Raw genomic sequence first — 24,005 nt, forward strand, 5'->3', positions numbered from 1 at the left:
GCATGTACCTTGGTTGCGGGCACACCCCAGTAGGGGGTGTGCAGGAGGCAGCTGATTGATGTTTCTAACTCTCTATCTCTCTCCCTTCCTCTCTGTAAAAAAAATCAATATATATATATAAAAAAAAAGACTTGGGGACCTCTGTAAGATAAGACAAATTTGATGGAAATGGAAACAATCCAAAGTTTAAGAGACCTTCCCTGAGACATTACTTTTCTTGAAGAATTTTGAATCTTATATGAGAACCACTGAAAATTTAAATATTAAACCAATAAATCTTTATTATTTGAACAGTTTTCATGGCATATTTTTATAAATTTAAAAAATAAATATTTGCATTATAGCAGAAAGTCACAAGTGTTGCATCAACTGTTACAATTTAATGACAGGAGATAACTAAGCAACAGCACCATAAAACTAAGATTTGTTTCTTAAAAATTCAAGGAAATATTTCTAAATCACTGAAAAATCCAGCCTGCAGCATCAATAGTTTTGGAAACTATAACTCAGTGATTGGTTCTCATAGTAGCCAATGTTTCTATTTCTGGCACCTGTAGTACAAAGTTCTTCCATTACTAAACATTAAGCTTTCTGATAATCCCATTTATCAGTGGCATCTCAAGATTCACAAAAAGAAAGAACTATAAGTTATTTAGATAATTCCTACCCATAATTTAAGTTTGCACAAGGACATGTATTCTAGCAAAAAAACAAAACAAAACAAAAAAAACACACAAAAAAACATTGTATTTTCACCAGGCTAATTTTGGCTTTTTAAGTTCTCAGAATAAGATTTAAATTTTAATTTTTAACCTTTAAAAGTCATCTCAGTTCAATTATAACCATAGAAACTGTACTGGTATCAGAACATAACTATTTTATTACAAAACTTAACATTATTTACAAAATGAAAAAATAATCAAATGACTATTGCAGGCCAAAGTTAAAGGTTTTTTACCCAGTGATTCAAGAAAATTCAAGCAACATTTCCATGCACTCACACATCAGATCATTTGTGAAATATGCAAACAAACTCTTAAAATTCATGTTAGTAAAACTACAATGTATTCACAATACTTGTATGTTTATTGGAAGATGGCCAAAAAAATCCATAGTTCTGTACATTATTAAGTTCAGTATTAACAGTTTGTACTTTTCCTTTAATATTTTTTGGCTTTCATAAATACTACTAGCATTGAACATTTTGCAAGATTATAGTAACTCCCTCTGTCACCTTGCTGAATTCATCATAAGAAAAACACAATTAGTTTAATGCTTTTGCAGTAAACAGAATAGTTATAACGCCAAGTTATATTAAACTGAAACCTTCATTGTGATCAATAGCTTGGATCAGTTTAGAGCGTAGAGTTTCTTTGTCTGTATATTTTGGAAGATCTAGAAGATTAAAGCAGGTATGGGAAACTGGGAGATACTCCTCACCACCTCCTGTTGACTGGATGACTAGTTTTAGACTCTTCATACCAAGAATAGGAATCCGATCACTACCTGTCAAAAATACTGCCAAGAAAAAAAACCATTCAGCCAACCACTTTTATCAAAACCAATATAGGTTATCAAGTTATTTTCTATAGGCACTATAGCAAACCTTTATATTAACATTTGCTCAAATATGGAAGTCCATTGCCAGAATGTGTGTGAGCATGATATTTGAGACATAAGATAATTACACATCAATATAATATATTTTCTTTGAAAGTATAATCTTAATTATTAGCACACAGGAGAAGCTTAACCCTTTGCACTCCGAACCATTCTGGACATTGGCTACCAGCTACTCGACGCTACTTTGCGGCGGAAACGTGCATTTACAGACCCTCGTATTATTTAGTATAATTTTGGAACCAAGTAACGTATTATAATGATATTGGACTTATATGAATTGGGTGACATCGAGGAATGTATATTTGCAAAAAAAACAATATTTTATTGTTTATAATTTTGTACAGTATGATAAGTTTTGTAACACTCCCCAATATGCATTGCAGGCTGATTAGTGCATGTTTGACAGTAATAAGTGGTTCGACGCCTGCCACCAGGTGTTTTCCTGTTAGAACACACAATGCAGTCCCGTTTTCTTTGTCCCACATCGGGAATATGGAGTTTATTGTTTAATCCGACACAAAACCCGCTGACATTTCTTGTATATATCTTAGTAATTTTACGATATTTTGATTTAATTTCTTGTGCCATTTCAAGATAAAACTTCAAGGAAACATGCATGTCTCAAAAAGTTGCGTTGAAATAACTCAATTCCCCGTAATCACTAATAAACTGCAATGTCCCCTGAGAGGGGACATCCGAGTGATATGCTAGAATTCCGATGTCCCCTGAGAGGGGACAGCGGAGTGCAAAGGGTTAATAAAGGTTTGATGAACAAATGACTATTGTCCCTGACAAAAACATTAGGGAGCCCTTCTTTTGGTAATAGCCATTTAAGACTAGTTTATAAATTAAATATATAAATTCAGTTTTGATTATGATTTTTTTCCTATTTGTTTTGACAATCATTTTTAAACAAAAATTTATAAGCAGCAGCCAAAACTCAAATCACTTAATGTCTGCATATCCTTATGGCACTGCAAACTAATTTAACCTAGATTCTCATTTCAATGATCAAAACAAGTTTGACAAAAACATCCCTGGCAATAGCAGGAGTATCAAAGGGCATGTCACTGATTAGATACATAAATTCTGACAACTTGAAAAACAGTAAGATTTCATTAGTATACAGATTTTAACAGATGAAACAGAGATTAAGTTACAAATAAGACAACTATGGAAAAGTTCTTTTTTCTACAGAAATTCCGAACGTTTTGGGGCAGAAGCAAAAAGAAAATGAAGACTCAACAAAGAAGAGACCTTTTTCTAAAATAAATTACAACCCTAGTTTACTATAATCAGTATTATAGTTGTTTTCATTTGAAAGAACCAATTCCATTTTGGAGACAAATTGAATTTAACTTTCAAAATAAGAAAACATGTAATAAATAGGACCTTGGAACAATACTATTAAAAAAAAATAACAAAAGTGAAGCAATCTCCTATTAAATATGTTTAATAATTAGATTACATTCTCATAAAATATAAAACAAGTTAGAAATACTTACACAGAAATAGTTTTTTCTTTTCCAATGGCAATTCATGAAATACTTCCCAAAATATTTTTATTGTAGGATGTTCTGCCCAATACTCCCCTTTGTATTCTGTATTCTAGAAAACAAACAAAAAAAAAACCCTATTAATATGGAGGGATATTGGTTTTTTCTTGAATCTGAAAAATTGGCTTCACTTCCTTAGCACAGAAAGGTTGTTCAGGAGTTTGAAACTCATGTGTTTCAGCTGATTACCTTTATTTCCTGGGCACTTTGTAATTTGGAACTATTAATTCCAGGGGAAAGAGAAGAAAACATGTATGAATCGACAGAAATGTTGATTCCACCACTTCAAAGAGCATGATAGGATCGTAATACCTCCAAAAGTAAGTATCTAAAGGATAAACTAGAATTGCTAAAATGTTAACGGATTATTAAAGTTCAACATGGAATTAATTACCTGCGATAAATATAAAACTTCTGTATTAATGAACAGAAGTTAAATTAATTATTTTCTATCTTTCCTGAAAAAAAAAAAAGGCACTAAAAACAAAACACTAATAACTTTCTGTGGTAGTCAGTTTCCAAGATGACCTCTCCCTGATCTCTGCCACCTGCACTGAATAGGCCTGACCTCTGTAATCATTAGGATATTGCAGATATGAGGCTAGATTATGAAAAATTCTGACTCCAGCCTTGCCTTTTTGATCACCCACCAACTGGGAGAGCCAGTTGCCATTTCATAAGGACAATCAAACAGCCCTATGGAGAGGTTCCTGGTGAGACACTGGGCTTTTGGCCAACAGCCACATCAGTGAGCTATCTTGAAAGGGAAACCTCTATCCAGCGGTTCTCAACCTGTGGGTCGCGAACAATGAAAAACACACCCTGCATTTCAGATATTTACATTAGGATTCATAACAGCAGCAAAATTACAGTTATGAAGTAGCAACGAAAATAATTTTATGGTTGGGGGTCACCACAACATGAGGAACTGTATTAAAGGGTCGCGGCATTAGGAAGGTTGAGAACCACTGCTCCAGAGGCTTAAAATTCAATTTTCTTTGCTTTGAGTCACTCATAAATGCAACTACCTATTTTCCATCTTCTAAGACTTTTTCTCTTGTTCACCGTTTTCTGTTTGTTGTTTTGTTTTTGGTCTGTGTATTTCTATTTCTATTCCTTTACTGTCATTCTAGTGAGATTTTGGGAGAGGGCAAAGACAGACATGTTTATACCATTATGTTTAACCAGAAGTCCTAAATTATGTTTTTAATTAAAAAATTTTATTTTCTAAATTATTACCCCGTAAGATTTGATTTTTTTCTGGTGCATACATAGTTTTATGACTTTTAAACACATATATACATTATTCATGTAACCATTAGGATTTTGAAGAGTTCCATCATCCCAAAGAACTCTTTTGTGCTACCTCTCAGCAGTTACACACTCCTTCCACCCCTAGCCTCTGTGTCTTTTCAAGAGTGTCATATAAATGGAATCAAACGGCATGTAATCCTTTGAGACTGGCTGCTTTCACTCAATATAAGGATCTGAGAGTCATCCCAGGTGTTGCATGCATCAACAGATCATTCTTTTTTATTGCTGAAGAGTATTCTACTGCATGGATGTACCAGTTGGTTTATCCATTCAGCCACTGAAGAACATCTGGGTTGTTTCCCGTTTTTGTTTGAAGATTTTAAAAAACATGTTAAAAATATTGTGGTAAAATACACAAAACATAAAGCTTATTATCTTCACCCTTTACAGTTCAGTGGTATTAAGTACATTCATACTCTTGCACAACCATCAACACAATCCATCTACAAACCTCTTTTCATCTTGCAAAACTGAAACCGTGTATCCATTAATCAATAACGCCGGTCTTATTCCCCCCATTGTTTATAGATTATTGTGTAAACACAACATAACATAACATAACCCTGCTCGGTCATGTAGCTAGTGTATATTTTAACTTTATAAGGAAATGCCAAACTGTTTCCAAAGTGGTTATATCATTTGCACTCCCACCAGCAATGTATTTGAGTTTCCAATGCTCTGTGTATCTTTGTTGTCTTAGTACTGTATTTTTTTAATGTTAGCTATCTAAATGGTTTTAGCTCTATCCAGTCTATCAAATGACATTTTTCTATATGAACACTACCAATACCACAAACATAAAAATGCTATCTAATTCATACACAATTAAAACATATTCATTGTACAGTAAGTGTTTTCCTATAAAAGTGACAGTAACAGTACAAAACGAAAAACAAAGAGAGGACAAGATTTCCATCAACAAGCCATGTTCCTTCTGTCTTCCCATTCAATAATATCATAGATGTGTTTTCCCCTACCTTTTCTAGTTCCTTCCAATCATAATTTGTATTTCCAATAACCATTGCTTGTAGTTCATTAGGCTGGAAGAGCTGAAGGACTTTTCCTCCACACACTTTATGAAAGCCCGCATGAAAAGCATCAAATAAGGAAGCCACCGATTTATTGAATATGTAATCCACATAAGCATCAACAAACTCCTGCCTAGAAAAAAAATCACACATGCAAATATAAAAATCTTTTTTAAATGGAGTATATTGTAGTCTTATTAAAACTTTGAGTGCCTCCTATACTTTTGCTATTTATCTATAACTAGAGGCCCGATGCACGAAGATTCGTGCAAGAATGGGCCTTCCTTCCCCTGGCTGCTGGCACCGCCTTTGCTCCGGCCCAGAGCCACCTTTCCACACTGCCTAGAGGCCTGGAGTGGCTGGAGAGGTGTCCCGCCCCGCCCCCAGCTGCTGGGTGCCTACGTATGCAAATTAACCCATCTTTGTTGGGTTAATTTGCATACTCACTCCCGATTGGCTGCTGGACATCATGAATGTATGGTCAATTTGCATCTTTCTCTTTTATTAGTGTAGATACTGAGTAGGATTCAAAGGGAATAAAGTCTTTATGGAGAAGTTTATAATTCTTTCTATACAAAAATATGGTATATCTAGGAGTCATGTAGACTTATCTATCATTCACAGCCATTCTTGGGCTATTTCTAAATGAAACCTGTCATTTCCTAGTAGGAAGAATGATGATGCAAATGGCTATCCAAATACATTTTAAAATAGTAACGAATTATTTATAATATACATGCATCATTCCACAGGTATTCCTAAAAGGAGTGATTTGTTAAATATATTAGGTGATTAAAAAAAGCAAGCTTTAGGATTCAGACTATTTGATAAGATCGTTGTTTTTCCTTGGATTACAATAAATCTGAAACAAAACTTATTTTAAAAACTAAATTCCAAGAGGGGTAATTAAGCAATCTTTTAGGATAATCATTTAAGAAATGCAAGTGTAGTTTCTTTACAAGTATACATACACACATACACACACACACAACCCTGATGCTTTTTTGGCTGTTATGATACAAAAGGAAACTGTAAAGAAAAAAGGAAGCCTCTTTACCCAGTAATTAGAATTACAATTTTATTTTATTTTATTTTTTCTGTAAGCCACAAACACTTTATGCAGCTACTCTCTGGTCAAATAAATAACAAGAATGGGTACTAAAGGATTTCAATATTTTATACTCTTTTCTTCCAAATTAGAAAGGATGATTCTACAAATGGAAATACTGGTAAATTCAGTCATCTACAGATAATTTTCTTAGAAAATTATAATTCCAAACTGAATTTACAAAGAGAAAAAAAAGGTTAAAATGAGACTATTGTAAAGTATAAAATATAACATAGGTTCTAATAAGAAGAAACATAATTTTGTAATGCATAATTTTATAATTTACCTAATTAGAAAGCAAATTTATCTATACTAGTTAAGTCTCTTAAAAGTCCCTTAAGCAAAAAAGGCTAGATTGCTTTATGCACTAATAACATTTTTGTCTCTAACAGTTTCATTATGTAAGTAGGGCTGGTAGTACAAGGGTCAACATTCTTTAAATTATTTCTAAAGTCAATAATCTATGTGAAATAATATTTTTTAGAAACTTAAAGAATTAGTTCAACAATAAAAACTTTAAAAGCATAAAAAAATCTAAGTTTTTCAAAAGCAAGTTTTTTTAAAAAAAGAATAGCATAGAAAGACCTGTTTTTTCACAATATATTAGAAACAGCTTCATTGTTATCAAAGACATACACACAGTTAAAAATGTTAAACACTAATAATTCTAACAGCCAACATTTACTGAGCACATACATGTGCTAGGTACCATTTTAATAAGCCTTTTGAAATTATTGCCTCATTTAATCCTCAAAATAACTCCATGCAGTAGGTACAATTTAACATCCCATTTTACAGAAAAGGAGACTGAGGCACAGAGACATCAACTAGTTTACTTAAATTTACACAGCTTTAAGGAGCAGAATCAGTATTATAAGCATTGGGATGAAGTCCCTGGCAACAGCCATTAAGCTAGTTTATCTAAAGAATTGGAACAAGAGAATAAGGCAGTTCTCTGTCTTACACCTTTCCACCAGAAATTCCTGCCATTCAAAGGCAACTATTTGTTATCGCCTTGCTATTCCTCCTGGTATTTATCTTCATCCTTCAACAACATAGTTCTATTGTTATTTCTTGACTTTCAATTTTAAATATTATCTAAAGAACTGAGTATCTATTGTGAAAGGTAAGAATTTACCTTTTATATAATTGTCCTACTCTCACTTTGCCTCTCAGGATATTCCCATTATAACAATTTTGGGTTTAATTTTCATTGTTAACATTTTTATGATTTAAATATTATTCATAATTAAGCTACAGAATATTCTATGGTTACTTTTCTTTTCTTAAAAAGAACTTTCGTTTCCCTTAGTTTGCTACTTCATCCCCAACTTCAACAGAATTGTCAACCTCCTTTTTATTTCATTCAAATATATTAGGTAGCATCAGTTGCACTTTTCTCCTGAAGCCCTCCATCCTCTTGATCTAACCCAGATCGGGTACTCCTTTGCCTCTCTCCTATATTGGATTCTATTTTGGGGGATCCTATGTCTTCCTCTTTCTTGGTTTAATTGCTTGTTTTGGTGGAACACATCCTTCAGTAACTTCCTGAGAAAAAGGCAGTGGAAGGAAATGCTCTGAGACTCTGCATGTATGAAAATGTTTTCTATACACCCACACATGCTTGATAGTTTCAATATAGAATTCTAAGTTAAAAATAATTTTCTTCCACAATTCTGATCTTCTAGCTTCAGTATCATTCATTAGAAGTAGATTATTCTGACCCTAGTAAGTTTGGCTCAGTGGATACAGCTTTGGCCTGTGGACAGAAGGGTCCCTGGTTAAAGGCATGTACCTCTCAACTGCAAGCTTGATCCCTGGCCCTGGTTGGGGGGCCTGCGGGAGGCAACCAATCAATGTGTCTCTTTCACATGAATGTTTCTCTCTCTGTCTCTCTCCCTCCCTTCTACTCTAAAAATCAATGGAAACATATCCTAGGGTGAGGATTAACAAAAAACAACAAAAAAGAAGTAGATTATTCTGACTCTTTAATTCTTTGTATATGGTCTGCTTTTTTTTTTTTTCTGGAAGGGGTTTAGGGCCCCCTTTATTCCAGAATTTTGAAATTTCTTGTATTTTGATCTGGTATATGTCTTTTTTTCATTTCCACGCTTTCAATCTTAATAGGCACTACAGTTCTGGGAAGTTTTTTAGTACCATTCATTTGACAAATTTCATTCTTTCCACTTCTTTTAATTTTTAATAGTATCCATATGGATGCTACCCTTATAATTTTGAGGATCCTGACTTCACTTTCTTCATCCTGCACTGTTTCTGTTTCCTTAGAATTACTTTTGATCTTTCCTACTGACTTTTGGCTATCCATTCACACTTAAAAGTTAGGAAGTTTTACAGGAGAAGAATCCTCCAATGTAGTGTCAAATAGGAAGGAGCTGTAAACTTCCAAACTCCCTGTTTTCAGTTTAGCCACTTGTCCCTGGCTGTATCTAACAGTCCTCAAACCCATAGTACCTTTACTTTAATCTCTCCAGAAGGTAAATTTCCAATCTTCTGCTAAGGCTGGAGAGGGGAAGTTTCCAGGCTACTGGTGTGATAAGGGAAATGGGTGTCTAACTGCTGCTTTAACAGCCAATCTATCTTGTTTCCAGCATTCCCTTAAACCCCATGCACTTTCTAACATTTTTATTCTCAATTCCAGAGCCTTTATTCTACAATATGAACTGGCTACCTTCTTGGCTCCACCCAGTCTATCTTACGTTATAGCTTTCTCTAGTTGGCTAGTTATCACTGTTTTCTAGCTTCAAAAAATGTGTGCTGTTTTCTGTTATTCCTTCTCTTTGTTGTTGTTTATGATCTTTTTAACCCTTTATTAATATCGTGAAGGGATTTCAGGAGCAAAAGGGAAGTTACTTACTGACCATTAAAAAAGTTAAGTTTTATCTGGGTAAAAACTTAAGGTTGCGTGACATGTTTCTAAATACAGAAAAAAAAAGTCTACTGAATCTTATTACTACCACTGATGCTGCTATAATTCACTTACCGATTTTGTTTGTTAACAGCTGTGTCTGCACCATTTAGAACCAGCTCTTTCACTTCTGTTGCACCAAAGTTTTCAACTGTGATCTATTTAAATTTTTAAAAAAAGTCAATGTCAGACCCAAAATTTATTAAATTATTTTAATAACCTATTATTATATTCTACCTTTCTCTCATTAAAAATAAGAACTAATAAATTTGAGTTAAAATTCTGCTACCATAAGCTTATTTGAATTCTGCATAAGGCCACAACTATAAATTTTCATTTTCTCTAGTAGTCTGAAATCCTACCTTGACTAATTATAAATTACCAAGTGTTTGGTTAGTTAATAAGAAACTAAGTATTTATCGTGCATAAAGTTTTAGAATGGTCATTACAAGTTACAGTAAAATATTAGAAAGGATGTTTTCCTTGGACAGGAAATAGAATTCAAGTGTTAAAATGCATTCAGTGTAGACCAGCTATGCATTCTTTCCACCTCACATCTGCCTCCTTGCATTCCTGATCATAGGTGGGTCTTCCAGTTATGTCATTAGCTTGAAACTTTTGAAACTTTTTATTTCTCTTACTAGTCTGCTAATTTTCCCTGAAATGTTACCATTCCCACCTTTGCATCTTTTCTCTTTGATATTCCCTCTTTTTGGAATATTATCCTCTTCTATTAAAACATTTTTTTTTTTTTTTTTTAGTAACTGCTATCTATAAACACTATAGTGGGAGTGACATGATCAGATAAAAGATAAATAAATTCCTGCTCTGGAGTTTACTACCTAGTAAAGGAGGAGAAATGTGACATGTAAACAACGCATTATAATAAAATAAATGCTATAATAGAGACATGAACAAAATGCTATCAGTCGACAGAGGAAAGAACTTACTTCTATTTGGAGAAGTATGAAAGACCTTGAGGAAGAAATGTCATTTAAAAGCACTTAGAAGAATGAGTAGGGCTCTGAAAAACTGGGAGGGGGTTCGATATCTGACTGAGCACACAGATTGAATAAAAGGACAGAAATGAAAGTAGATATCAAGTTCTGAAAAATGTATGGCACTTAAAAAACAAGATGGCAGGGTATGTGAAAACAAAACTGCAGCATGACAGACCCTGGGTGGAAGAATACAATGAGAGTTAGAAATCCAGATCACAAATGTCTTTGAAGCCCGCTCTAAAGCTCTTAGTCTGTAAGCAACTAAGAGCCATTAAAAATCTCTAGGAAAGAAATGGTAGTGGGAATATTTGAATTACCACAGTTCTTGAATATACTAAGCATTCATAAACTTAGTGACTAATAAATTAGAAATCAAATTATGTGGAACCCAATGTTTAAGTCACTTGAGATGACCAATAAAGATTCGAAGACAACTGATATAATTATAAGTGAAATAAATGAAAAGGGGAATCAAATGTCATAGTTACAAAAAAAGTCCAAGGAGGATTTTCCTGATAAAAACAATTATTGAAATAAATTGATTTCACCATATATCTACCAATTTGCTTAGAAATGTACCATGAGGCAATTCTTAAAATAAAGAATGGATATATTATTTTCAGAGAGGGCACAATTTTTAGGGCAAATTTTGTGAGCAGAATATATTTTACCAGCTTTGACCATAAGATCACAATGAAGACTGTTTGGGAGGAAAACAAATATACAAATAAGGTTTTTAAAAAGAAAGAAAACTAAAGGTTTTACCCTTTTCCAAGAGACTAATTTATAATATTCAAATCATTCCCTTCTGAAGTGTCTCATCATCTTTAGTGATTTTCTCTTCCTTAATTATCAACTAGTCTACTTTTGCCAGATCCTCATTTGTCAATGGTTCTGCATGTTACTGGATGAGTTACTCAACATCTCTTTCGCTAAATTAACACAATTATGCCTCTTTCACATGATTTGCAGTTTCATTTTCCAAATAACATTCCAATGTATTTGTATTTCTATTATGTATGTCAACCAACAGTAAGACAAAATGCGTAAGGATGAATGTTAGTGTGAAGGAATGTGTTGGGTGGAAATTAACCTTTTAAGTGGTAAGTTCGATGATGAATATCTCATGGTACAATAATTTTCACTTCTCTAAACACTTTTGTAATTGCAGACTCAAAAATGAGCATTTGAATAAAGAGGACCCTTTGTATTTGTAAAGATCTTTAGCATAATGATAAAGCATGTAGGCTTTGAAATCATAGAGCTAGATATAAATACTATCTCTAACATGTAATGATATTTTTCAGTTTTCTTCATCTGTAAAATAAGGATAATACATCGCTTCTCGGCCTTTTGGCTAAGATCAAGTGTAAAATAAGGATACCACCACCAATCTAATAGGACTGTTACAAGGATTAAATGAAATAATGCATGTTCTAGGACTAGCATATAGTTAATGCTCAATAAATGTTAGCTAAAGGGTTCTTTAAGAATTTCATCAATCAAAATAAAGAAACACCATAAGGCACAGCTGTCAAATAAAAGGGATGATGAATAATCAGCCCACCCTATATTTTTCCATCTTACCGTAAAATTAAGACAAAATGTTTCCTCGACATCATCTTCTGGATAATCCAGTAATTGTTGCATGCTTCTGCAAAACAAAAAATGTTCCTTTTAGGCAAAACATTATTGCATATTTTGAGAATTTTGCTGATGAGTAAATATATAATTCTCATTCATTTTTGATAAAATCTTTTTAGTAATTTGTACTTTTATATTTGCTTCAGAATGGTGGATGTACAATAGCAAAAATAAACATTGTTGAAGAAAAAATAATTACGTTTTAATTTTTATCTCTTCCTTGGAATACAAAGGTACTCACCTATTTTCAATATGTGTCCTTATTTATATACAATTTTCATTCCATTTTATGTAATAAATAAAAAGAAACTTTACAAATTCTAGCTAGGCATGAAGGTGATCAGAAGTAAAAGTCCAAGTAAATCATTTAACTATTCTAAGGTAACACCTTCCTAAATTTATTATTTGATATTCACAAAGTATTGTTAAGCCAGTAAAAATTTAGCAAATGGCTTTATACTTGTAAAGTCTTTCAGTAGAAAATGTTGGATCAAAGTAACAGCTTTTATTAAAGCAGCTTTTGTTTATTTTGAAAATTCAACAAGAATAACAAAACACAATCATTCCTAAAAGGAAAGTTTTCTATACATTCCCTATTTCCTAAGCCCCACCCCTGCCGCTTTTTACAACTAACCTCCCAACATCAGGCATTAGTTCTTTCAAATCATCCAGGGATGGCTTCTTTTTCAGCAATTTCTTATATAAAGCCAAAGGAAAATGTAGGTCCACAATAGTAAAATTATAAATAGCTAATCCACAGATAACACCAATCAAATGGAACAAATCACTGTCTTCAAATGTCTAAAAATAAGGAAAAAAGTAAAGACTTGTTCTCCAAGTTAAAAGAGTAATAAATATTTTCTGATTACAAAAACAAATACTTAATAGTAGAAAATTTCAAAGATATAGAAAAAAGTAATGACTAACAAGAAAAAAGTTCATTCTCATTCCTATCTCCCTGGGATAAATGACTGTTTGCATTCTTTTGCACATTTCCATTCAATATATTCTCTAAGACAAAATTAAAATCTAGCTGCGATCAGATTACACATATAATTTCTCAACTGGCATTTCCCGCCAGAAATATAAACATTTTCATATTAAATTTTAAATTAATAAATGATGACGAACTTTTTTTGAATTTAAAAAATTATACACGTTCACAATATAGAAAATAAAAAAAACATAAAAACTACTCAGAAGCTATTTAAAAATACTTATGTATTTTCATCTACTGTAAGTTCAGAAAAATATTCAGAAAAACATTTAAGTTTTGCTCATTTTCTAATTGCAACACAAGTATTTAATTATGTCATCAAATATTCTTCAGAACACGATTTTTAATGGCAGCACATTACATGATATAAAAGTACCATGCTTTGCTAAATTAGCTATTTTTCTGTAATTGGAAATTTATATTAAAGCACTGAAAACAATGCTTATTCTACCTCTCTCCCAATCTTTAGAGAAGTAATATATGGTCACAGAAAAGTGTGTGAGCATGAGAGTTAAGAGAAGAGAGTTTTAAAAAGTAGATCTGGGGCTCCAGATACGGTTCATTCTCCATCTAGCTTCAGGAGTTTCAAAGACAAAAATAGTATTTATCTCACATGGTGGTTGTGAGGGTTAAATGGGATAATGTATATAAAATGCTTTTAGTGCAGTTCCTGAAGCACATAGTAAAGGCTCAGTAAATGTTAGTTATTCTAACTAGCTAGTAATATTAAAAATATGACAGGCATCTTTTTTGCATATATTTTGGTCCATAGTTTGGAATATTTCTTTAGGAGGAATTCTGCTTTGTAAGAAAAAATTACAAAGTGAAAAGGTAGTTAAGCTTACTGCCAAAATGTTTGTCTCTACATCTGTTCCAGTTTGTACTGCCATTTGTAGTCCAGGAAACTGCCTATCTTTCTACATTTTCATCTATATACACACAAACACACATTTCTGTCTGAGTTAAAAATGACTTGTTTTAGTATATATTTTTTAATATTAATGATACTGAAAATTAGGGACCTTGCTAGAAAGCAGCCATGATAATAGATAAATGAATGAGCACGACTTTATTTACAAAAACATGTGCTGGGAGGAACTTAGCTCAGACTATAGTTTGCTGAGTAGTTTACCTCTGCTCTAAATGATAAAGGTAGAGAAATCAATGATTCCTAATGATAAATTAATTTTTTCCAGATGAAAAGTTAATCTGGTAATTATTATTCAATCCTCAAATATAAATCAGAAGAAAGAATAGTCAATATCATTTTCAGACTGACAATTTATTTTGCTAATTTGAAATGTGTGATAAGCATTAATGTGTGTTGACTTTTCAAATGGCAATAAAGTCGATTTCTGGGTCAAATGTTAAGAATGCAGTAATAACTCTTATTACTACTAAGTTAATTTAATACATATAGGTATACACACATAAGTATAAACACAGAAGTAACTTAGATGGGTGAGCCTTTTACCTTATCAGAAAACCAAATGAGTCTGGAATCTTCATAATACCTAAACATGCCATATTTAGGATCCAATAATTCCCTCATGATGAGCAAGAAAAATTCTTTGCGTACCCCTCCTGCATCAACAGCATCTTCTCCAACAAATATAACCTAAGATAGCACAATGCAAATACTGAATGTAAAGAAATGAAAGTATATTCTGGAGACCTTATAACATGTTACTGATTACAAAAAAACGCTCAGCAATTAGTAGTTGAAAAATTTTTTAAGTATGTAATTTTATTAAGTTTCAAAGACATACTAAAAATAAATAGGAAAACGTTAAACACATTTTTTAAAATATAAGTCCCAGTTATTATAATGGAAAAAGTCAAATTACCTTGAGCGGCTTTTTGTAGTCTATATTCTTTGTTTTCCTAAGGACTTCCATTGCATCTCCTACGATATTTTCTCTACGTACTACTAGAATTAAGCAGGGGTTCACAGACTCAATCACTGGGAGAAAAAGAGAGGAGACATTCTGTCTGTGGGCCTGGTCAATAGCCATCTAGAAAACAAAAGATGAAAAGTTTAATAGCAATGCTACAAAGAAGCTACTGTGACTAAATAAAGCAACCTCTACCTATTAATTAGATATCCTATAATCCCTATAACCCCTCCTATACTACTCAATTCATATAGCACCCAACACACTATCTAGTATAGTATGAGCTTATTAAACTGTGATTTGAGCATAAAGAGTATCCTTTTGAAATTTTTATATTAACTAATGATACTATTAAGTAAGCATAGAACTGTAATATGATAAATCTGAACACTATTATTTCTCAAAAGAGAACTGGAATGTAGAGTAAGGTAAAAAACAACAACAAACCTCTAAAGAGAGTAAGAAATAGCCTGGCTAAGGAAGTATTATAGAAATTCATCTAGCAGAGTGATCACCCTATGAGCTCACAAAGCAAGCATTTGGCTTTATCATTTAAAGACTTTGTTCTTTTCCTATGGTTTTCCAGGTTCTTGGCTTGAGGGCAGGATGGAGGGGGATCAATGTGGGGTTGGGGCATGATATCTATGATACTTTCAATAAAGATAAATTTTTTAAAATGGAATATCCTATACTAAATGCACCATGTGACTTATTGATTTAACAGCTGCCAAACAGCTGTTAGTATTAGAATCCTACAAAATACTTCTTTTTTTCTATTGATGAAAAAGGAAATAAGCACATCTCTAAAATTCCCCCTAGTATCTATTATTTAAATATCCGGAGGGATTTAGAATACCAAATGCATTAATTTTAAAGGAATGAAAATAGCAATCAACATTGGGATAAGGGGTTAATTTTTTAAAACATTTTTAGAATATTAAATGCCCAAGATTTCTTCTCATTCTTTTCTTAGTCCTCAGTCTCTACAGTTAGCTATTCTATACCAGAGAGGAAAAAAACTCAAAACCTTTATTTACAGGTTCAAATGATAAAGCAAATCTACTGTAGCCCTTCAAAGTTATATGTAAACTAGTTTTAAAAAATCCTCATTATAAATAAAAGAATGCTTAACATAAAACACAGGGAGTTGGGGGAGAAAGGAGAGGGAGAAGGAGACAACCAAATTTAGAGAATTTTTTAAAATAAAACTTTCTTCAAGGAGATTTCTCCTCCTCCTAACAAGTGATCAAATGCATTCTACTTTAACATCATTTCACCTTTACTCACCTCTATCTTTTACCAAGTATGTAAATAGGGGACACAAAATGAAGCAAGACTTGAAGCAAATTAGTTTATTAAGTAAACTAGTAAAATTATTTATAAAGATTGCATATTTCTGTAATGAAAGAGGATTATACCATTTTTTAGATATATAATGATAAAGACTAAATTATTCTATTTTCATTTAAATACATATAAGTAGCCCTCATAAGAACATACATGTCACATGCAACAGTGCTCTTTATCAGTACAAAAGGCACTCTGCAAAAGACAGAACACACAGGCACAAAATATCCCCAAAGATGATTATAAGCAAGTTTCAAATATTTACTTTTTAAAAACTTCATAAAAATCCAAAAACCACTCTGAAATCAGATTAGTACATATTATAAAATATTTTACCTGCATCTGTAAAACTGCATCTGTTTGTAGCAGAGTAGTTTTTGCTTGGGCATCAAATACAAATGGATATGTGCAGATTGTAACAGGGATATCTGCCAACTGGAAAAAAAATTAACTTATTAGTACAAATTAGTTTGTGATTATATTTCTTGTAGGTACCGTCACTTCTAATAAAGTTGATCACATTCTTTGTTTATTCATTGTGTGTTGTTTAGGAATCATAAATAAAACACGTTGCTTATTTCCCAATACAGGCGTAATACCTCAGAAATACTGCAGGTTCAGTTCCAGACCACTGAAATAAAGTGAGTATCACGAAAAAGCAAGTCAATCTTTTTGCTGGTGTTGCTTTCAATTTGTAAAAAAACCCCACAACATGTGAAGCACAATAAAGTGCAATAAAACGAGGTATGCCTGTATAGAATTTTTACTGATAAACCCAATTCCCAATGTTAGGAGGGATTATTCTTGAGAGTCCACAAAACCATAAATTCCAAGTACCTTTTGCTTAACATATTAACTCCAAGTTTCAGTGAAGTAGATTGCAAATTTATTCTAAAATTAGAAACCCTCAAGTTAAATACAGCACTTAGTTCACAAAAGCTAGGGCTACTCTAGGAACTGAGGCCAACCATAAAGCAATCTGCTTGTTTACTCATTTAAAAGATATTTCCTGCACGCCATTAGGGTGCCACCATTAACGAGTCTAACAATCTGTTCTTTCGTTTAACATACAAAATAAGCGCTGGTATTATTATGCTCTGCCAATCTTTAAAATTGGGAGGACTGATCTATTCACAGATTATTGAAGTTGGAGGAGGATGTATTCCTGCTATTTACTGGACAAAGCAATGTTTTTGTGCCAGTCCTCACACAGAGCCCCTGCTATAAGGCTTCTAATGAAAACTTAATACACCATGAAACAGCCCAATTCTTTTTAAGTGCTTAGAAAGTTCTTTATGTTAGTCTGAATCTGCACTTCTACATATCACTGTGCATCACTTTGTTTTGTATTTCAGTCTTCATTTTGACTCTGCAGGGAAGTACATATGGTTTACATATTTCAAATCCTCATCTTCTCCTCCCTGTCTTTTTTCCCCCACACTAAATAGTCCCAGATTTTTCAGCCATTCTGAAAGTCTTCTCCATAACTGCTTTCTTTTAAATTTCAATTTGTCTAATGCTCTCTTAACTACGGCCACAAAAACCAAAATAATCCAGTAGTACCCAATCAGTACAGAATATCAACCCTTTGTTCTCAACATGTAAGACAAAACCTGAATTATATTAACTTTACAGTAAATTACTCTTCACTATTTTTGTTGTTGTTAATCCTAACATGAGGCTATTTTTCCCATTGATTTTTAAGAGTAGGAAGGAGGTAGGGAGAGAGAGAAACACTGTGAGAGAGAGACACTGATTAGTTGCCTCCCACACAAGGATTGAACCTGCAACCCAGGTAAGTGCCCTTGACCAAGAATCAAACACAAGACCCTTCCAGTGCATGGGCCGACGCTCTAACCACTGAGCAACGCTGGTCAGGGCTTCACTATTTTTCATATGATAATTTTCACCTCTTTCCTGTATTTGTGTCACTAACTATTACTGGTGGAAAGTCATTTTACTACTTTGAAACTCCAGAGGACTGAGATGATTTCTAAAGTCTTCTCCCTTTGGTTCCACAACTTTAATTTGATAATTTTATGTGCTACTTCTATTTAAGAATGAGGAAGGAAACGATGTTAGGCATATAACTTAAAACTAACTCTAAATCAGGGGTCCTCAAACTTTTTAAAAAGGGGGCCAGTTCACTGTCCCTCAGACCGGTGGAGGGCCGGACTATAGTTTAAAAAAAAAAACAACCTATGAACAAACTCCTATGCACACTGCACATATCTTATTTTGAAGAAAAAAAAAAAAAAGGGAACAAATACAATGTTTGTATCTGCATGTGGCCCGCGGGCCGTAGTTTGAGGACCCCTGCTCTAAATGCTTCATTGGTTCAAGTGGAAAAAACGCAAAGCAAAGCAAAACAAAACAAAACCTAGCCTATAACAAAAGTATAAAGGAAGTTCTGTAACATTTCCAAGTGTTAAAAAGGTAGGTCTAGAATTGCTGATTATGTAAAACAAAGTGAGGAAGATGACCATGCTGAAAGTTTATTTAATTTTATGACCATTTCTAGCATCAATTATTAGTTTAAAAATTGAAGATCATTTTACATCTCTAATATAAAATATTTTCTACTTATTGTGTAGGCATATGTCAAATTTTAAGTTTGTTTTTTACATTCTGAGGACATATTAAATTTTATGCTGGAAGGCAACAAAAATAGGAACTAATTTTAAGCAGATATTGTTTAAAGGAATCATACAGGTGTAAGGTTAAATTGAAAATAGGGTTTAATTTTCTTTATAAAATTCTTCTGAAATCCTATACAGGATAATTTCTAAATTCATTTTTATAAATATGCATATATATTTTAAAGTCACACACACGAGAAACTTTTGGCTCTCCTACCACTTAAGACAAAGCAGAGTCTATTTTACTCTGAACATGAGACTATTACACCAAACTTACCTCAGTTAATCCATGGTTGACATCCTAAGACAGCCATGCAGAATGTAACAATGAGGAAAGAGCAATGTTAGTGTCCAAATTTAACTATTTCTATTCAAAGTAGCATTTCATATATTTTGCTACAGAAGAATATTGAATTAATGTAGACCAAAATACATCTACAACAAAACTTACCCTTTCCACATGTACCTTATATATTATAAATGTAACACTTTTGTTTCAGGTACCTTGTGATCATAATATTATTGAGGCTTGAATATAATAAAATTTTGTTTCAGCAACTAAGCACCCTACTTGCAGAATTTAGGTAGAGCAGGGAAACTAATCCTAGCCTAACTTGGTCTTAAAGAATTAATTTTAGGGCTCAGTTTCTCTACCTGGCAAAACTTAAGTTTGATTGTGAAGAGAGATGTGAATTGGGAAGAATATGAAAAATAATGAGACAAGTGGAAAACTTGAGAAAAGAAGAATATTAGATACCAAGCAAAATGGTTTACCTGGTAGGCATTGAAGGGACAACCAGATTAAAATCATTATTAGAAACTTCAATTACGGGTATAGTATCTTAGACAAAAGCTCAAACATTAAAAAAATTTAATGCTTAAAACGTAAGGATGACCTTGGTCAGTGTTGTCAATGGTTAGAGCATTGGCCCTCGCACTGAAGGGTCACAGGTTCCATTCACATAGCTGGGTTGTAGGTTCAATCACAGGCTCTGGTGGGGGCTCGTGCAAGAGACAACCAGTTGATGTCTCTCTCACATTATGTTTCTCTCTCCCTTCCTCTCTCTCTCTCTAAAAACATCAATAAAAAACCATATCCTCGGGTGAGGATAAAAAAACAAAAAAAACTTCATGAAACATGTAAAGAGAAAAAGGATGGGAAGATGGAAGGAGATGAGGTGTAATTAGGGGTCTCACCAGTACAAAAGCATATTAAAAGGAAAGCAAAGAATTTCACAGAATTAGGTTTTAATGGTTAAGAATTAGGGACGTGTATACCTGATAGATTATGGCATAAAGACAAATATAATAAAGGTAAATAATTTCCCAGCAGTGTTTAGAACAAGGTAAAGTGATGTGTACAAAATTTCTTACAATTCACTAGAGACCCAATGCACGAAAAGTCTTGCACGAGTAGGCCTTCCTTCCCCTGGCTGCCCTCCAGCACCCGGGACCGGGCTGGCTTCCCTCGGGCTGCCCCGGCTTCGTCAGGAAGGACGTCCAGTTTAATTAGCATATTTCCCTTTTATTACTATATATAGTAATTATGTTCTATCAAAGAATATTTTAAACTTTCACACTGAAGCAAAGAAATTATTTTAAGATCATTCATGTGCAATAATGGTACACATATATACACACACACACGTACAGTATATGTGTATCTGAATACACATATGAAAACAACTGTATCATCACAAAATAGCATGTATGTATCCTTAGGATAGATTCTTTAAAACTTTACTTATAGGGTCACATATGCTCGACTCAGTATTAAGACTTGTGATGCAAAAGTATGAATTTTATTAAAAAGCTCCAGGAAAAAAAGTCTTTAGATTATGTGTAAATGTGAAAGTGTTTTGAACTCTAAAAGAGAAATGCTCTGTGAGGTTAAATGTCATAATATATAACTTAATGAACTATTTAAGAGTTGCATAGTCAAAGACCTTAAATGTAAACTGTCAGCCTTCTATTCCCAGAGATAGATTAGAAGAACTCAAACCAGGATTTGGGTTCTGGATTCTGATTTGTAATGATATTAAACTCACTAAGCAAATTAAATAAGGAACAAGTGGAAACTGCCACAACCACCTATTCAATATCACTGTTATAAATAAAGGAAAAGCATGTGGTTGAAAGAACAGAGTAATAGAGGGCAATTCTGAAGTACAGCAACCATCTTAACAGATCTGAAGAGAATGAGAAGCAAAGAGAAAAAGTCAAGAAATAAGAAGGTGGTCCTCTAACTGCCTTCCTTTACCAGAAAATAGTTGCACTGAAATAGCTCCTAAGAAATTAAATTTGATATCACCTCAGCTATATACTAAGAGGAATTTAGATACAGGCAAACCACAGCTGTTCCATTTAGCACAAAATTATTGCTAACTAAACAAAAACAAAAACCAAACCTATTAGATTGGCATTTCTCTTAACTTGTTAAGAATACAAGTAGTTTATGACCTATATACTAGATATAAGTTCAGATGTCAAAGGACATCTGAGCTAATTCACCGGGACCCAGGAGGATATGACTCTTTAGGACAGGGGTGGGCAAACTTTTTGACTCGAGGGCCACAATGGGTTCTTAAACTGGACCGGAGGGCCGGAACAAAAGCATGGATGGAGTGTTTGTGTGAGCTAATATAAATTCAAAGTAAACATCATTACATAAAAGGGTACGGTCTTTTTTTTTTTTAGTTTTTTTTTAGTTTTATTCATTTCAAACGGGCTGGATCCGGCCCGCGGGCCGTAGTTTGCCCACGGCTGCTCTAGGATAATGTTTCTAAAACTGGGCTTATAGATTCCTGAGGGATATAGCCTTAGTGTTATGTGAGTACTCCGGGAGGATTTTTAATTTTAGGTTTTCATAGCAGTAATTTTTAAAAAACTGGTTAAAAAATCTAAAATTAGGATAATCCATTTATGATACCAGTATTACCACAATGATTACGATTATAATCTCACTGGCACCAAACAGGATCTCTATGTATAGGACTTTAGACATAAATGGTGTGCTTGATGAGTGAATGCCAAATGAGTATCAGATCTCATCCTAAAAGCAAATGTTTTACTGTAGTTCATATAGAGAAAGGCAGCAAGAGAACAGTTATCAGATACCTCAAAATACAGGCTATTGCCAAACTTAAAATATGTGTCAAAAGACAGCCAATACTAATAATCACCCTTCTACCAAGACTTAACTATGCCCCAGGAACTGCCCTAAGCACTTTAAATAGATCATATCAATTAATCATCTCAATAATATAAAAGGTAGGCACTATTATCCCTACTTTACAGAAAAAGAACTGTCATTTCCCCCAAGAATATAAATAATATATATATGTTTAATATAAACAACAAATGCTGAGATAGAATTTGAATCTGGGTGCACTTATGTTACACTGCTTCTTTATCATATTTTGGTGTAAGCTGAGATTCCTGATCAGAACATAATCATCCTCCATGCTAAATATTAACTTTATTTTAAAATTTGTAGTGTTATACATAATTTACAAATTTGCTATAGTTTTAGAGTTTTAAAAGCTAAGCAGCTTAAGTTTAGAACTAGTTTAGGATTTGTATATATTTAAATAAATGAAAAAAATCTATATATATAAAAGCCTAAGCGACCATTATGATGGAAGAACCGGTTGACCAGTTGCTTTGATGTGCACTGACCACCAGGGGGCAGACGCTCAATGCAGGAGCTGTCCCCTGGTGGTCAGTGCACTCCCACAGGGGGAGTGCCGCTCAGCCAGAAGCAGGACTCATGGCTGGTGAGCGCAGCTGCAGCGGTGGGAGCCTCTCCCAACTCTGCAGCAGCACTACCAAGTGGCAACAGTAGGCGCAGCGGGGCAGGATGAGCGGGAGCAGCGTGGTGCCCGGCCCCGTGCTGCTTGGCACACTGTCCCAGATTGCAAGAGGGATGCCCAACTGCAGGTTTTGGCCCGATCCCCGCAGGCCTAAATGTTGCTCAATGACCTACAGTACTCTTGGTGGCCAGTTAGGACTTATATGCGAAGTTTTGGAATAAACAAAGTTCATTTACTGAAGCATCAATTTTCCTCAATGTTAAACAATTTAAATCTCCTTTTCACTGTAACAAATACAGGGGTGGGCAAAAGTAGGTTTACAGTTGTGAGTACACAAAAGAGCTTATTTTTGTATTATCGTTAACTAGAGGCCCGGTGCATGAAATTCATAAACGGGGGTGAGGGGTGGGGGTTGCGGGGTGGGTGGGTCCCTCAGGGGATGTCCGACTGTCGGGATTGGGCCTAAACCAGCAGTCGGACATCCCTCTCACAAGTGAAACTGCTGGCTACTAACTGCTCACATGCCTACCTGCCTGATGCCCCTAACTGCCTCTGCCTGCCTGCCTGGTCACCCCTAACTGCCCTCCCCCACCGGCCTGGTCGCCCCTAAATGCCTGTTTTGGCCCTGGCACCTGACTTTGTCCGGAAGGACGTCCGGTCTAATTAGCATATTACTCTTTTAATAGTATAGATAGAGTCTTTTAGATATTTTTCCACATGAACAACTGTAACATATATTTGCCCACTCCTGTATTATGTCCAAAATGTGTGTTCATTCGAAGATAATATGAGACTTCTAACAAGTCTCACAGGGGGTAAGTTAACCTCAAGAAATAGTTTTTTCCCCCCTCTACTCTCAGGGATGCTGTGGAGAAAGAGTTTGAAGAGCTTTGCCTAGGTTAGAGATTTAATTTAAATAGGGAAGGAAAAAAGGAAATATTTATTCAGAACTTCTTGAAAGTATGGCCTATGGTTGTTGTTCCCTATTCCTCACCTCCAAATTTCCCTTAACCATGCAGCACCCTAGGTTAGCATTAGCCAGATTACCAATAACCTTCAAATAACCAAATTCACTGCTCAATTTGATGATTTTATCCTATTTCTCAGCATTCAAC

At 33.9% G+C, this 24,005-nt stretch overlaps 1 protein-coding gene across 9 annotated transcripts in view; it reads right to left on the bottom strand.

Moving 5' to 3' along the window:
* Positions 1–857: 857 nt before the first annotated feature.
* HERC4 (HECT and RLD domain containing E3 ubiquitin protein ligase 4) overlaps positions 858–24,005 on the bottom strand; it is a 100,311-nt gene continuing 77,163 nt past the window's right edge. For 6 of the 9 annotated variants that reach the window (XM_023754627.1, XM_023754626.1, XM_023754628.1 and 3 more), the window contains 9 exons: positions 16,776–16,874; positions 15,045–15,212; positions 14,672–14,815; positions 12,835–13,001; positions 12,144–12,210; positions 9,631–9,713; positions 5,471–5,654; positions 3,129–3,231; positions 858–1,518 (listed from right to left, as the gene is read on the bottom strand). In XM_023754627.1, the coding sequence (XP_023610395.1) occupies positions 1,310–1,518; positions 3,129–3,231; positions 5,471–5,654; positions 9,631–9,713; positions 12,144–12,210; positions 12,835–13,001; positions 14,672–14,815; positions 15,045–15,212; positions 16,776–16,874 (1,224 nt within the window). In that variant the 3' untranslated portion in view covers positions 858–1,309. Of the gene's footprint in view, positions 1,519–3,128; positions 3,232–5,470; positions 5,655–9,630; positions 9,714–12,143; positions 12,211–12,834; positions 13,002–14,671; positions 14,816–15,044; positions 15,213–16,775; positions 16,875–24,005 lie in introns of those variants that run through there. The other 3 variants (XR_002829522.1, XR_002829524.1, XR_002829523.1) reach the window with 3 other exon arrangements.

The sequence above is a fragment of the Myotis lucifugus genome, unplaced genomic scaffold, assembly GCF_000147115.1.
Source record: "Myotis lucifugus unplaced genomic scaffold, Myoluc2.0 scaffold_62, whole genome shotgun sequence".
In the NCBI taxonomy this organism is placed as follows: Eukaryota; Metazoa; Chordata; class Mammalia; order Chiroptera; family Vespertilionidae; genus Myotis; species Myotis lucifugus.